The sequence below is a fragment of the Nomascus leucogenys genome, chromosome 19 (assembly GCF_006542625.1).
Source record: "Nomascus leucogenys isolate Asia chromosome 19, Asia_NLE_v1, whole genome shotgun sequence".
NCBI classification, from domain to species: Eukaryota; Metazoa; Chordata; class Mammalia; order Primates; family Hylobatidae; genus Nomascus; species Nomascus leucogenys.
In genome coordinates this window covers 25,398,749-25,415,909 of record NC_044399.1, presented here as the reverse complement: position 1 = coordinate 25,415,909, position 17,161 = coordinate 25,398,749, and the positions used below count along the sequence as shown (strand labels likewise).

At 42.4% G+C, this 17,161-nt stretch overlaps 1 protein-coding gene across 1 annotated transcript in view; it reads left to right on the top strand.

The window, feature by feature from the left end:
• The first annotated feature begins 239 nt into the window (after window positions 1-239).
• Window positions 240-17,161, top strand: part of ASXL2 (ASXL transcriptional regulator 2) — a 146,261-nt gene continuing 129,339 nt past the window's right edge. The window contains exon 1 of the mRNA XM_030799482.1: window positions 240-589. Coding sequence (XP_030655342.1) covers window positions 533-589 — 57 coding nt within the window. The 5' untranslated portion in view covers window positions 240-532. The remainder of the gene's footprint in view (window positions 590-17,161) is intronic.

The following is a 17,161-nucleotide window of genomic DNA, read 5'->3' as shown; positions in this document are numbered from 1 at the left end:
AAGCTCTCCCGGATGGAACAGGTTCCGCTTCCGCAGGCAGATATTCGCTGTAGGTGTGAGCGCCGGGCGTCAGACTCCAGCTACTGCCGGGGCCTCCTTCGAGCGCATGCTCCTGCGGAGAGGCGGAGACCGGAAGGGTGGGGGCGTGGCGAGGTACCGCAAACCACCGGCTCGATAGCTCAGCGGCCGGGCTTGGGAGGCGGGGGCGCGCCCGCGCTCGTTCGCGCGGCCGGCTGCGTACAGTAGTGACGGCCGCGCGGGAGCGGTCACATGACCGTAGCGGCAGCCTGTACAGTAAGAACCCAATATGGCAGCGGCGGTAGCAGTGGCAACGGCAGCAGGAGGACCGGCCGCCCCATAGACCCCCCCGCGCACCACCCCCACCGCTTCCTCTGCTTGGGTGCCCCCCCGGCCTGACTTCCCTTTTCTCCCACTTTCCCGGCACCGCGGGAAAAGCAGCGCAGGGCACAGCAGGCAGGGAGGGCGGCCGGAGCCCGGACACGGGAGCCTCCCAGTCAGTTCAAGACCCGACATGAGGGAAAAGGGACGTAGGAAGAAGGGCAGGACCTGGGCGGAGGCCGCCAAGACGGTAAGGGGGAGGGAGCGAAGGGGAAGGCCGGGAGGATTTTGTTCCCTTGTCGCCCGCCAGTCGCAGGGAAAGGGAGGTCGCTGGCCCAGCGACCCGGCTGAAGGGGCACAAAACCACGCGGAGAGGGCGGCGGTTAGTGTCGGGGTTGCGATCCCTGTGGGAATGGAGGCGCCCGGCGGAACGTGATAGCCGCGGGGCCGTGGCGTCTCTCGGCGTCTGCGGCGAGTCCTCTCAGTGTTTTGAGGCTGTCTCTTGGGGTCGAGTCGATATCAACTCCGCTCTGTGGTAGCCCCCGCCCCGGCACGGGGAAGTCTGTGGTGCTTGCACGGTAACTGGTTCTTCTCCCTTGTGCGGCTGGAGAGCCCTCATTGGATGCAGATAGGAGAAGGCTTGTGCGTGCATCCAGCCCCGGAAAGGAGAGGGGAGCGCTGGAGCTGGATAGAATTTACCCGTTACAGCGGACGTGCCTGTGACCCCGGGCCCCCTGCTTGTCTGGCTCCCGGAGCAGACGTGAGATCACGAGGCTTTTGTTTTTGTTTGGTGTTGGAGCCGAAAGTGCAGGAGGTGTTTAGAAACGAAGTAACAGGTGGGACTTGTAGAATTTTTTTTTCCTGTTTCCGTAGAGACCTACTCTGAACAAGGCAGCAATGCATGGTGGGACGTGTAGTTTACCCGGCCTTCACGTTACCCTAGCCAAAGTGATGGTGGCCTAATGAAGTTGTAATTAGTGGGTAAAACAATTTTTCCCCCTAATTCTGTTATGACGAAATTTAGAGGTAGATTTTAAGAAGTGGAATATTGAGGATTAGTGAAAACTTTTACCATATTTTAAGAAGAAAAAATTAAAAGCATGTTGTATGCAGAAATGAAATGGTAGGAGATAGTGAAGTTCATACCATCGTTGAGGGTGCAGCAGAAAAGTAATAGGGCATTAAACAGCGGCATTTTAATAGTGGAAAGTGAGAGGTGTTCACCCCTTTAATGGTGAGTAATGCCAGTAATACTTCGACAGTGTAGCCCTTCTTAGTGAACCCTTATTAGATGCCATATGGTTTATTTTTTAATGAGTTTTTTAATATAAAAGTAACGTTCACTGTGGGGAAATATGGAAAATTATAAAAAAGTATAAAGAAGAACATTAAAAAAAAAATCACATTTCTTTCACCCCTCGGCTGTATCTGCTAACATTTGGTATATTACCGTCTAGTCTCTTTATTTCCCCAAATCTAGGTCATACTGTTTATTCAGTCTTGTGCATTTGTTTTGTAAACTTTATGCATTAGGATGTTGATGAGTCTTCAATTTGTATTTCTCTTAGTTGGAAATGTAAAAAAGTTAAGAAATAATAGCACATTTTACTTACTGGGTGTTTTCACTTACAATATATCTTCGTATATCTTCCTGTACTAGTAGTTTCCCTCTAAAAGATAAGACTCCTATACTTTTTTTGAAGGTGTAGAGGTTGCTTCCCCACAGAGGGCTGTTTTACTCTCTACTTGGTGGATACCTCAAGACCTCTTTCTGTTAATAAAAGAAGCATGATGAATTTTAATTATAGGTAAGCAGACCTGGACCCTAATTTATGCTAATTAATTTTAAGTTCCTAAGGTCTTTAAAATTGTTTTTTTAATTAAAAATATTTTGTAGAGACAGGGTCTTGCTATGTTGCCCAGGCTAGGCTAGTCTTGCACTCCTGGGCTCAAGCAGTCCTCCTGCCCTTGGCCTCTCAAAGCACTAATTACACAAGTTTCTAGAATCTTAGGAGTGTTTTGTGAATTATGATCCCTTTGATGAAATAGTCATTGGGAGATTGTGACAAATAGGAAAAATTAGTCTGCATCTACTTAGCTTTTCCTATGTTAGTATATTAGCTCATTTCATGCCCTAGCTAGCTATGTGAAAAATAGTATTTAAAAGATGGAGAGACTACTTTGATCAGTAGAGTTCCTGAGGGGACCAGTATATTAGTAGCTTGGTATTTTTCTTTGATTCTGGCAAATACATAAAGCCCCAGTCTCAGTGAAAATGTGTTTTAGAAAGAGAATGATGACAGTAAAGTTTTTCTTTTTCTAGTAGCCAAAATCTAGAAAACACTCTTAATTTTGGGGGGTTATTTTATTACCTATAAGTGAGGGGATTAAACTAAATCTCGGTGTCCAAAATATTTTTGTTTTTAGGATAAATAGATGAAAATAAAAGAAGGACCCGGCAAAGGTACATTTGTAATATTTCAGACTGCAGAATAATGAAATCAGAAAATTAGTGAGTTGACAAATGAAAGTAACTTTGACCTAAATAAGAATGCTAGTATTTAGATCGAGAGGAATAGGAAAAGAGGTTTTAAGGCTTAAACTTATTTCTTAGGCATTAGGATATCAAGTGTTCGAGGAACAGTTTCATCAAGGAAGCAAGTGTCTGTTTCTTATTTCATGTGTTTTTGATACCTCCATTGTAGAGCTATCATGTTTTAGAGAGTACTATTAAAATAAGGTTGTTTTCCTGACCAATAATATACCAATAGATATATTCAACACATTTAATGTAGATATGTGATACTGGGATGATACGGGGTGTGTGTGTTTATGTGGGAGAGCTACATGGTTTGATGTGAGGTTACTATCAGCAAAATAGTGAGGTTACTATAAGCAAAATAGAGTCATAATTATTATCATTATTATTATAATTTTATTTATTTATTTAGAATCGTTTTGCTATGCTGCCCAGGCTAGAGTGCAATGGCTTCACAGGTATGATCATGGTGCACTAAAACCTTGAACTTCTGGGCTCAAGTGATCATCCTGCCCTAGCTTCCCAAGTAGCTGGGACTATAGGCATGTGCCACTGTGCTTGGCTTCATAATTATTATATAATAGTAGATTATGCCAAAAGGCTGATAAAATGAACTTAAATGTATACACTGGCTCCAGTAACTAAGGACACCAGAGAAAGGTGATGGAGCTGTGATTCACCTGATCTTGAATGTGCATTCACTACACTGGACTGCCTCCCTGTTGATCTTAAATTTGTCTTATTTAAATATGCTAGTTATAAAAAGCATTCTAGTATTTAGTTAACAGTTTCATATGTTTTACTTTTTCTTTTTTTGAGACAGGATCTTGCTCTGTTGCCCAAGCTGGAGTGTACTGCCATGATGGCGGCTCATGGCAACCTCAGCCAACCCCTCAAGTGATCCTCCCGCCTCAGCCTCCTGAGCAGCTGGGACTGCAGGTGTGCGCCACCACTCCCAGCTAATTAAAACGATTTTTTTTTGTAGAGAGAGGGTCTCCCAGTGTTGCTCAGGCTGGTCTCAAACTCCTGGGCTCAAGTGATCCTCCTGCCTCAGCCTGTCAAAGTGCTGATACTATAGGCGTGGTCCACCATACTCAGCTGCATGTTTTAAATTTTAAGGGCAGTAGTGATGGTGGTAATGAATGATTTGAGCAAGAGATAAGTAGTGTAGTGTTTAGTACAATTTAAATTTGAAAACTTGTAGCTAACCAGGGATATTGAGAACCTTTACATTGACTTTATTTTTTGAACCAGGGACTCACTTTGTCAGCAAGGATAAAGTGCAGTCTTGTGATCGTGGCTCACTACAACTTCCATCTCCTGGGCTCAAGGGCTCCTTCCTCCTTAGCCTATGGAGTAGCTAGTACCACACACATGTGCCACCATGCCCAGCTAATTTTTTTTGTGTGTGAGATGGGGTCTCATTTGGTTGCCCAGGCTGGAATGCAGTGGCGTGATCTTGGCTCACTGCAACTTCTGCCTGCCAGGCTCAAGCATCCTGGCTCAGCTTCCCAAGTAGCTGAGACTACAGGCATGTGCTGCCATACCTGGCTGATTTTTAAATTTTTTGTAGAGATGGGGTTTTGCCAGCCATGTTGCCCAGGCTGATCTCAAACACCTGGACTCAAGTGATCCGCCCACCTCTGCCTCCCAGCATGATGGGATTACCAGCGTGAGCCACTGCACCGGGCCCACAGCTAATTTTTTATTTTTATTTTTATTTTTTTGAGAAGGAGTCTCGCTCTTTCACCCACACTGGAGTGCAGTGGCGCGATCTTGGCTCACTGCAGGCTCCGCCCCCCGGGGTTCACGCCATTCTCCTGCCTCAGCCTCCCGCGTAGCTGGGACTACAGGCGCCCGCCACCTCACCCGGCTAATTTTTTGTATTTTTAGTAGAGACGGGGTTTCACCGTGTTAGCCAGGATGGTCTCGATCTCCTGACCTTGTGATCCGCCCGCCTCGGCCTCCCAAAGTGCTGAGATTACAGGCGTGAGCCACCGCGCCCGGCCCTACCCACAGCTAATTTTTAAACTTTTTGTAGAGACAGGGTCTCACCAAGATTCCCAGGCTGGTCTTGAACTCCTGGACTCAAGTAATCTGCCTGCCTCGGCCTCCCAAAGTATTAGGATTACAGATGTGGGCCACTGCACCCTGCCTGCATTGACTTTAGAACTATGTTCAGAATTAGGCTCATTAAAAAGATGAATCATCTAAATATTTGATGACATCCTGAGGATTTTGGCAGTTTTTGCAAAGCAGAACTTTGAAAATAGCAATCTTATTGATCTTGTTTGCCTTTTGACTTTTCTCTCCTTACCCATGGCTAGAAAGGCATTAAAAGGCGAAAGAGTCCCGAAAGGACAAATGTGTGTGTGATTGTAGGTGGGAGGGATGGAGAGGCAGACTTTAGAGATTATACACTTAAGGGACATTGGGTGTGTTTTTGGGAGGAAAATGGTAAAAAAAAAAAAAAAAAAAAAAAAAAAATAGGAGAAGCAAGGTGTGGGTGTTAGAGATGAGGAACATAACCTGTAGTGTAGATCTTTGGAATATAATTTGTAGACTGAAGAAGTTTTTTTTTTTTTTTTTAATATGTAGACTTCATTCATTGGTTAATTATTTTGAATGTACACAAGATTTTAGTTTTTGTCACTTAAAACTTTTGTCACTTTTGTCACTGCTAAAATCCTCAGGATGTCATCAAATATTAATTATCTTTATTTAACTTTAGAAAATAAGATGGAAGATAGAAAATTTCTATTAAAGAAAGGCTAATTACTTTGATATAGGAAGTGTAGAAAATGGAAATATTATTATTTTTTGAGACAGAGTCTCACTCTGTTGCCACTCTGGAGAGCAGTGGTGCAATCTCGGCTCACTGCAACCTCTGCCTCCTGGGTTCAAGTGATTCTCCCACCTCAGCCTTCCTAGTAGTTGAGATTACTGCACCTGGCCAATTTTTATAATACAAATTATAGAAAGTAAAACTGGGTAGATTCTTGGCTCATGGATTATATAAAAATTAGTGAGAAAGCACTGGCATGGGCTAAAAATTGAGAAACTGTGACAGCTAAGCTATGAGGATGCAAAGGAATAAGAATAATGGAATGGACTTTGGGGACTCTGGGCGGGGAAAGGGTGGGAGGGTGATGAGGGATAAAAGGCTACACATTGGGTACAGTGTACACTGTTTGGGTGATGGGTGCACCAAAATCTCAGAAATTACCATTAAACTTACCCATGTATACCAAACACCACCTGTTCCCCAGAAACTGTTGGGGAAAAAAACAAAAAAAGAACTTACAACCCCCCAAGAGCCAATAAATAGAGACCTCTGGGAAAAAAAATTCTCCTGAGAAACCGTCTGGGCTCAGTGCTTTTTGGTGAGCTAATTCCTTGATAATTTTGCCTATTTATTCTGTGGAACTTAGTTTGCTTAAGCATCCTCTCTCTACTAGGGTCAATTTTAGTAAACTGTATTTTCATTAACAATTATCCATATAATAGAGATTCTCAAATTTATTTGCCTAAAGCTATGGAAAATAATCTCTTAGAATTTAAAATTTTTCCTCTCTATAGTTATTTCTCCCTTATTAATGCTTACTTTGTATATTTGTATTACTATCTTCTTTATTAATTTTGCTAGTGATTTATCTGTTTTGTTGGGTGCTTTTGTTTTCCCCCAAATAAACAGATTTTGTTTATGAATTGTTTTTCTGTTCTCTGACCTTATTAGTTTTCACTTATACCTTTGCAATTTTACTCTTAGACTTTGTTTTGGTTTCCTTTGTTAGCTTTCTAACTATTTGAGTTGGGAATTTATTTAAGTTTTAATTTTTTTTTTTTTTCCTTGAGACAGGGTCTCGCTCTGTTGCCCAGACTGGAGTGCGGTGGTGCGATCTCAGCTCACTGCAGCTTCCGCCTCCCAGGCTCAAGGGATCCTCTTGCCTCAGCCTCCCAAGTAGCTGGGACCACAAGCACGCACTACCATGCCTGGCTTATTTTTGTATTTTTTGTAGAGATGGGGTTTTGCCATGCTGCCCAGCCTGGTCTCAAATTCTTGGGCTCTCGCAGTGGACCCAAAGTGTTGGGATTACAGGCGTGAGCCACTGTACCCTGCTAATTTTTAATTTATGTAGCTCTTTGGTCTTGTGAATTTTCCTCTGATCTCTGCTTTACATTTATCCCATAGATCTGTTATGCAAAATTTTCACTCACTGTTTTTCTGAAATTCTATAATTTATTTCTCCTTTCACCCAAGAGTTTAATAAAAAGTTCTTTAATTTTCAAAAAAAATTGAGGAACTGCTCTGATGCATAATTTTCAAAACAGCTGTGTATTTACATTCATGAAGTTACTTTCTGCAAGTCTGTTAGTACAAGGTGACTTGATGTAACACTTTTTGCTTGACTGATCTTTCTTTCTTGCCATATTATTTAAAGTTCTCCTGCATAAATTTTGTGTTAATTTCAAATTAGCCAGGTGTGGGTGGCGCATGCCTGTAATCTCAGCTACTCAGGAGGCTGAGGCAGGAGAATCACTTGAACCCGGGAGGCGGAGGTTGCAGTGAGCCGAGATCATGCCATTGCACTCCAGCCTGGGCAACAAGAGTGAAACTCCGTCTCAAAAACCAAAATAAATAAAATTTTGTGTTAATTTCATAATTTTTTCTGACCTGTTTTTATGCCTCTATCCTGAAAGCCCACAAGCCTCCTAGTTTGTTGAAAGGGGGGAGAAAAGCAGAATCTTTTTTGAACACTTAAATTAAAAATTTCTATGAAAGGTGGTGCTGCTGCTGCTGCTACTCCTGCATCTCTTGTAGAATTCTGAAAGGCGTTGAGAAAATAACCTCAGGTTTGCAAAAGTCCTTTCTGCTTCCCCATCCACAGATTCTATCTACTCTTGAAAGGCTGGACAATTTTGCTGTGGGACATTTTTTTTCCCCCCTCTACAAAAGCTGTCTGCAAGGAAGCCAGTGTGTGGAAGATATAACTAAACTTGCTATCTTTGTCCTGTTTACAAAAGAACTCTGAATACCCCTCTACTTCTTTATTCTTTCTTTTTACATCTCATAGAGGCCATCCTCATAGTTTTTGATATTTTTTAATTTAGTATTTTTAGTACAGTGTGATTTATTATGTTTTTACTATTAAAAGGTTATTGAATGAGCTAAATTTTAGAACTCTAAATATGATTTAGAAACAGTGTTATTTGCTTTAAATTTATTTCCTATTCAAGTTATATAGGCTCATTATTTTTTGCAAAAACAACAAACAAGTAGAAATGTAAAGAGTTAATCCTAGATGAGTCAGTATACTGAAAATGGGAATTAAGTGAAAGTCTGCATACTGAAATATTGAAAATATTTACTTACCATACCGAAATTAACTCTGGTTGATAGTTACATATGGCTTTCTGGATTTTTTTACCTCGTATATACAAACAGGTATACCTTTATTTTACATGAAATTCTGTATTTTATGAATATCATGGATATCTTTTCATGTCATTACTTGTATATTTAATATCTGCCTTATTCTTTTTTTTCTTTTTTGAGGTGGGGTCTTGCTCTGCTACTCAGGCTGGAGTGCAGTGGCATTCAATCACGGCTTACTGAAGCCTTGACCTCCTGGGCTCAAACAATCCTCCTGCCTCAGCTTCCTTAGTAGCCAGGACGACAGGGATGTGCCACCAGGCCAGGTTAATTTTTTTTTTTTTTTAAATGGAGGCTGGCGGCAGAGCGAGACTGCACTGGCGCAATGTTGGCTCACTGCAACCTCCGCCTCCTGGGTTCAAGTGATTCTCCTGCCTCAGTCCTCCCGAGTAGCTGGGACTATAGGCATGCACCACCATGCCCAGCTAATTTTTGTATTTTTAGTAGAGATGGGGTTTCACCATGTTGGCCAGGATGGTCTCAATCTCTTGACCTCTTGATCCGCCCACCTTGGCCTCCCGAAGTGCTGGGATTACAGGTGTGAGCCACTGCGCTGGCCGCCAGGTTATTAATAAAAATTTTTATTTTTTGTACAGATGGGGTCTCACTATGTTCCCCACCCAGGCTGTATTACATCTTCTGAAGATGCATCTGAGTTGTTAGCTTTCATGGTGAACTGTGGCTTGAGTGGAGATTCTGTAATAAAGACCTTCTATGAGTTAACGAATGCTTCTTTCATCTTAAAGACTATATAGTGCACTACAGCATCAAACTCCTGGGCTTAAGCTATCGTCCACCTCAGCCTCCCAAGTGGCTGGGACCACAGACATGCATCACCACGCCAGGCTAATGCCTTATTCTTGTCAAGGTTTTTTTTTTTTTTTTTTAGTATTTTATTGTTGTTGGATATACCATCATTAAAAAAAATTGGTCCATGATTATTTAACATACAGGTCATTTACAATTTTTTTCACTTTTTTATTTGAAACAGGGTCTTGCTCTGTCGCCCAGGCTGGCGTAATCTCGGCTCACTGCAGCCTCCACCTCCCAGGTTCAAGCAATTCTCCCGCCTCAGCCTCCCGAGTAGCTGGGACTACAGGCACACGCCACCATGCCCTGCTAATTTTTGTAATTTTAGTAGAGATGGGTGAATATTGGTCAGGCTGGTCTCGAACTCCTGACCTGAGGTGATCCACCCACCTCGGCTTCCCAAAGTGTTGGGATTACAGGCGTGAGCCAGTGCACCTGGCCAATTTTTCTATTTTTTGTAGAGATAAGGTTTCAGCATGTTGCTCATGCTGGTCTTGAATTCCTGGGCTCAAGCAGTCCTCTCGTCTTGGCCTCCTAAAATGCCGGGATTACAGGTGTGAGCCATTGCTGCCAGCCTGTTCTTACTTTTAAGAGAGGATAATTTGAATAAAGCTAGTCAAATATATTATGCCATGAAAACTGGTTGAGTATCTCTTTCTTTGTGAAAGAAAATTATGCTAAGACACACCAAGATATTTGCCTCCAAAGATTCTTTTGAGTTACATTTGGACCTTGGGAAATATCTGTGATAATTCTTAAGTCTGACCTTGCTTGACAGAACTAAAATTGGTTAACGGTAAATGCGAATGTAGTTAGTTTATCTTGGGCATCAGAGGGCATTGTAAAACTTGCTAATTATAGTATCCTCTGAGTAAGTTGTTCCATCTTTTGGCAAAAATTATGTTGTGAGAGACTTTTCATTTGAAAATTTCTTGGCTACTGACTTTAATTAGTAGTTGATACTAGAATGGACTTTCATGGCGTTCACAGCCTGGGATGGCCCACGTCGTCTTTAATCTTTAACTCACTGATGTTTGAATTATTCAGTAGCTGGCTTAGCCATATTGAATTTCAAATAAGTGTTCAATGGTGTTAGTTACTTATTTCTAAATGATACACAACATTTTAAATGTTTTGCTATTGATTTATAGTGACTAGTTTCCTGTCTGATTTGAGAGGTTCTGACAAATTTTGTAAGAAACGGATGTAACCATGATATCCTAAGTAGAGGACCCAGCTAACCTGTACCCACAATCCTGATACACTTGGGAGTGTGAGATAAATTTGTATTGTTTTATTCTGTATGATAATAAAACTTATAAATAAAATGAATCTGTGTTGTTGAAGCTGCATAATAGCAATCTAATAGTAATACTAAAATTTGGGAGTATGGTGGAGCAGGGTTGTCTCAAAGAAGGTTTGACTTGAGTACTCTAGGATGTTGGATAAAGTATTTACAAGTGAATGATAGGCAAGGGCATTCCAGGCAGAGGGAAGAGCTGAAAAGAGGAAAGACTGAAAAATGCAGGTTATGTTTGATGCATGGCTAATTAACCTGTGAGTGTTGTGTAGCATAATGGAAGACAAAACCAGAAAAGGTCGGTTGGGGCAAAATGTGGAGGGTTATAGAAGTTGGGCTGACAAGTATTTTCTAGGAGTAATAGAGAATTTTTAGGCAGGAGATAATAATGTATCTGTTTTAAGCAGATTGAGGCATTTGTGGGATTTATTATAGAGGGCAGGAAAGACTGATGGGAGGAGATATAACTTTCTTTTGTCATCTTTCACATTTCACATTCTCATTTCATACCTTTTTTTACCTATACTTACCCCACTTGCAGCTTTTCAACACCTTTACTTAAGATTTTTTTGTTTTGTTTTTTGTAGAGGCAGGGTCTCACTATGTTGCCCAGGCTGGTCTCAAACTCCAGGCCTCAATCTATTGTTGTTCTTTGGCCTCCCAAAACACTGGGATTACAAGTGTGAGCCACTGCGCCTGGCCTTCTACTTTTCTGCCAGCCTCCTGAAGCTTCCACACATAAAAGAGGTCTTGGAATACTCTACAGCACAATACAATTCTCATTCTTTTTTTTTTGGATAGAACCTGTCTCTACTAAAAATACGAAAATTAGGGCCAGGCATGGTGGATCACGCCTGTAATCCCAGCTCTTTGGGAGGCCAAGGCGGGCGGATCACCTGAGGTTGGTAGTTCGAGACCAGCCTGACCAACATGGAGAAACCCCGTCTCTACTAAAAATACAAAATTAGTCGGGCATGGTGTGGCGCATGCCTGTAATCCCAGCTACTTGGGAGGCTGAGGCAGGAGAATCGCTTGAACCTGGGAGGCAGAGGTTGCGGTGAGCTGAAATTGCGCCATTGCACTCCAGCCTGGGCAACAAGAGCGAAACTCTGTCTCAAAAAAAAAAAAAAAAAAAAAAAAATTAGCTGGACATGGTGGCGCGTGCCTATAATCCCAGCTACTCAAGAGGTTGAGGCAGGAGAATCACTTGAACCTGGGTGGTGGAGGTTGCAGTGAGCCGAGATCACGCCTGTGCACTCCAGCCTGGGCAACAGAGCAAGACTCTGTCTCACATTCTTTTAAAAAAGTAAATATTCATATATTTATTTCTGATAAAAATTAAGGATACTTTGCCAGGTGAAAAGCTGTCTGTTACTGGTTTGGAATATGAAAGTCATACCTTGAGACCAGATGTGGGGGACAAGAGGGGCAACCATTTCCTAGTCTTAGTATTGTATTGCTTCATATGTATTTCTCAGCTCTGTTTTCTAGCAGATAAAAGGTAGTAAATGACAAAGTTTTAATGAAAATGATTTTTCAAACTAGATTTTTTATAAACCTCCCATAGGGAATTTGCTGATTCTGAAAATTGTCTATGAAAACTGAAGTTTTGTCAGGCGCAGTGGCTCATGCCTGTAATCCCAGCAGTTTGCGAGGCCAAGGCGGGTGACTCACGAGGTCAAGAGACGGAGACCATCCTGGCCAACATGGTGAAACCTTGTCTCTACTAAAAATACAAAACTAAGCTGGGCGTGGTGGCATGCATCTGTAATCCCAGCTACTTGGGAGGCTAAGGCAGGAGAATCGCTTGAACCCGGGAGGTGGAGGTTGCAGTGAGTCAAGATGGCGCCACTGGCCGGGCATGGTGGCTCACGCTTGTAATCCCAGCACTTTGGGAGGCCGAGGCGGGCGAATCACGAGGTCAGGAGATCGAGACCACGGTGAAACCCCGTCTCTACTAAAAATATAAAAAATTAGCCGAGCGTGGTGGCGGGCGCCTGTAGTCCCAGCTACTCGGAGAGGCTGAGGCAGGAGAATGGCGTGAATCCGGGAGGCGGAGCTTGCAGTGAGCCAGGATTGCGCCACTGAACTCCAGCCTGGGCGACAGAGCGAGACTCCACCTCAAAAAAAGAAAAGAAAAAGAAAATTGAAGTCTTAAGCTTTAATGACAATCTTAAAAATTGTCTATTTTTAACTTGCTGTATGATTTTGGTATCCATATTTAATGGAGTAGGCAGACAATAGGGAAATGATGCGTTTGTACCAAGTAAAGGTCACAGCTGTCATCATGGTGCATTAATGGAATGAAGGTTTCACCATAGTTTGAATAAGAAAATGTGGTTACATGTGTCCACAGAGCACATCTCAGGTCTCATGTAGTTGGAGTTAAGACCATTGTGATGTAGTTAACAGTCCAACGTTAGTTTAATTTTTAGTTAAAATGGAAGCTCATTGTTTTGTATTTGGATTTTTTTTTTTTTTTTTTGAGACGGAGTCTCACTCTGTCACCGAGGCTGGAGTCCAGTGGTGCAATCTCGGCTCACTGCAAGCTCTGCATCCTGGGTTCATGCCATTCTCCTGCCTCAGCCTCCCAAGTAGCTGGGACTACAGGCACCCGCCACCACACCTGGCTAATTTTTTTTGTATTTTTAATAGAGACGGGGTCTCACCGTGTTAGCCAGGATGGTCTCAATCTCCTGACCTCGTGATCCGCCTGCCTTGACCTCCCAAAGTGCTGGGATTACAGGCGTGAGCCACTGCGCCCAGCCTATGTTTCGATTAAAAAAATTTTTTTTATATCATTTTTATTTTTATTTTGTTTTTGAGACAGAGTCTTGCTCTGTCATCCAGGCTGGAGTGCGGTGGCATGATCTCAGCTCACTGCAATCTCTGCCTCCCGGGTTCAAGCAATTTTTGTGCTTCTACCTCCCAAGTAGCTGGGACTTACAGGTGCGTGCCACCACACCAGGACAATTTTTTGTATTTTAGTGGAGACGGGGTTTTGCCATGTTGGCTAGGCTGGTCTCGAACTCCTGGCCTCAAGTGAGCCACCCACTTCAGCCTCCCAAAGTGCTGACATTACAAGCATGAGCCACCATGCCTGGCCTAAATTGGATTTAAATTGTAAATTTTAGCCCAGTGCGGTGGCTCACACCTGTAATCTCAGCACTTTTATAGGCTGAGGTGAGTGGGTCACCTGAGGTCAGGAGTTCGAGACCAACCTGGCCAACATGGCAAAACCCCTCCTCTAATCAAAATACAAAAAATTAGCTAGGTGCAGTGGCAGGCGCCTGTACTCGGGAGGCTGAGGCAGGAGAATTGCTCGAATCCAGGAGTTGGAGGTTGCAGTGAGCTGAGATCGCACTATTGTACTCCAGCCTGGGCAATGAGAGCGAAACTCCGTCTCAAAAAAAAAAAAAAATTGTAAATTGTAAATGTTTTATTTTTGTAATTGTGTAAGAGCAATAAGCCTAAGAGATTTATACCTAGTATAATTTAGTATCATTTGTGTGTATGTTCATATAAAATGTAAAATGTTGTAACTTAACCTGGTACAGTATAAGCCCTGAGATTTTTTTTCTTTTAAATAGTACTAAAGTTTGAGATATACTACTTTAACTTGTTTTCTGTGATTAAGTAAAAGATTACCCTGTGCCCAGAACTAAATCTAACTTTTGAAAACACGTGCTTCCTTTTATCTTTCATTTTCCTTTCTTTTATCAAAATTTAAAAACCTAGAGTCATCATCTGTGTTTTTAAGGTCACCTGCCACTAAAAGTCTTTTTTTTTTTTTTTTTTTTTTTCTTGAGACGGAGTCTCCCACTGTCACCCAGGCTGGAGTGCAGTGGCACAATCTCAGCTCACTGCAAGCTCCGCCTCCCGGGTTCACGCCATTCTCCTGCCTCAGCCTCTCCGAGTAGCTGGGACTACAGGCGCCCGCCACCACGCCCGGCTAATTTTTTGTATTTTTAGTAGAGACGGGGTTTCACCGTGGTCTCGATCTCCTGACCTCGTGATTCGCCCACCTCGGCCTCCCAAAGTGCTGGGATTACAAGCGTGAGCCACTGCGCCCGGCCTAAAAGTCTTAATGGATTTTTGAAATCTCTTTTCTCATTTCCGTTTCAAATTCCTGTGCCTTAGTTGCTGTAGTTTGCAAAACTGGATTTCATTACCTGTCTATTAAAGCTCTCTCCAATCCATCCGACCACCCTGTTTTTGTTAGAATAATCTTAAAATGCGAGTCTCGTTGTAATGTTTCTTTCTTAGTTTTTTGCTAACTCCTCACCTGCCAGTAAGGTAAATTGAAGGCGTATCGCCTGGCATTAAGAGTGTTTTATTATGATCTTGCCCTTGCCTCTGTTCAGTTCTTTTTTACTGTTGCTGCTTTTGTGCCCAGTGCTCCACCGTTAACGAGTGGTTCATGAAACATGCCATTTCTTCTGGACATACCTGTTTTGTTGCTTACTTTTTCTGAAATTCCCACACCTTTCTTCACTTAATTGAGTTCACTTCTATTTTTATTTTATTTTATTTTATTTTATTTATTTATTTTTTTTTTTGAGATGGAGTCTTGCTCTGTCACCCAGGCTGGCGTGCAGTGGTGTGATCTCAGCTCACTGCAACCCCCACTCCCTTCCGAGTAGCTGGGATTACAGTCCCCTGCCACCATACCCAGCTAATTTTTATACTTTTATTAGAGATGGAGTTTCACCATGTTGGCCAGGCTGGTCTCGAACTCCCGACCTCAAGTGATCTGCTTTCTTCGGCCTCCCAAAGTGTTGAGATTACAGGTGTGAGCCACTGCACCCGACCTGTTTTTTTGTTTTGTTTTGTTTTTGTTTTTGAGACAGAGTCTCACTCTGTCCCCAAGGCTGGAGTACAGTGGCCCGATCTCGGCTCTCTGCAAGCTCCACCTTCTGGATTCAGGCCATTCTCTTCCCTCAGCCTCCCAAGTAGCTGGGACTAGAGGTGCCTGCCACCACGCCCGGCTAATTTTTTGTATATTTTAGTAGAGACAGGGTTTCGCCGTGTTAGCCAGGACGGTCTTGATCTCCTGACCTCGTGATCCACCTGCCTCGGCCTCCCAAAGTGCTGGGATTACAGGCGTGAGCCACTGCGCCTGGCCCCTATTTTTATTTTAAGTTCCAGAGAACTCATGTCCGGGTAAGTTAATTACTTCCTGTTCTGAGATTTTTTTTTTTTTGGAGATGGAGTCTCGCTCTGTTGCCAGGCTGGAGTGCAGTGGCGTGATCTTGGCTCACTACAACCTCTGCCTCCTGGGTTCAAGCGATTCTCCTGCCTTAGCCTCCTGAGTAGATGGGACTACAGGGGCGTACCACCATGTCTGGCTAATTTTTTGTATTTTTTAGTAGAGATGGGGTTTCACCGTGTTAGCCAGGATGGTCTCGATCTCCTGACCTTGTGATCCGCGTGCTTCGGCCTTCCAAAGTGCTGGGATTAAAGCCGTGAGCCACTGTGCCCGTCCGTGAGCTGCTTTACTTTGCATTTTAAAATTTGGTTGTATTTAAAAATATTGTATTGTAATGAATTTGTCCATCTGTCTTTCCTACCAAAATAAGAGCTTTTTTGAGGGCAAGAATTAATGTCTTCTAAACATCTTATGTTTTGGCTGGGCGTGATGGCTCACACCTGTAATCCTAGCACTTTGGGAGGCTGAGGCAGGCGGATCACCTGAGGTCAGGAGTTCGAGACCAGCGTAGCCAACACGGTGAAACCCTATCTCTACTGAAAGTAAAAAAAAAATTAGCAGGGCATGGTGGTTTGTACCTGTAATCCCAGCTACTTGGGAGGCTGAGGCAGGAGAATCACTTGAACCTGAGAGGCAGAGGTTGCAGTGAGCTGAGATCATGCCACTGCACTCCAGCCTGGCCGGCAGAGCGGGATTCTGTCTCAAAAAACAAACAAACAAACAAAACCACAAATTATTCTTTATCCTTAATACCTGTTGTGTAATGTGCACATAATAGGCATTTAATAAATACTTGTCAAATTAATTTGAAATGTATTTTTTGACTAATTTTTCCCCTTGTGGAACTGGATATTTAGATCTTGGCAGTCTAATGTATTAAAGATGGATTAAGTGGTTGGAGAATGGAATCAGGAATCATATGTACCATCATACTTTTGTAATTGTTTATATCCTGATATATGCCATTGTAATGTAAGTGAAGCTCGTTGGTTTTTCGGTGCCTTAAAACACTGTAATTTCTAAATTTCTTTGTTTGACTTTGTATCAGTTTTAGGTATTTTCTTAATTATATTCAATCAAACATTTTGTTAGCTCTCCTTATTGATGTCCTAGACATACATAGATTTACTTCACTTTAGTGTTTGTGAAACTTGGTTCTAAGTTAGGATTAATGCATTTTTTCACTCTATTAATACTGATATTTAAAATTTGGTTAGGAGAATGTGTAACATAAGTTTCCTCTGTTTCACAAAAGTTAAATGAATTTTTTAAATATGGGAATAATATGACATTAAATTAGCTGGAAAATGGAAAAAAATCCCTCATCATTCTGCCATCTGATACAGTACAGTACTTTGGAATCTGATCTTCCCCAGTCTGCCTGCTATCATTTACTTTGTTCAGTTTGATTTGTTGGGTTTTGTTGAGGATTTTTGCATCTATGTTCATGAGAGATATGGGTCTGTAGTTTGCGTTCTTTTAATACTGGCGTGATAGAATGAGTTAGTGAGTACAGATGCTTCTTGATTT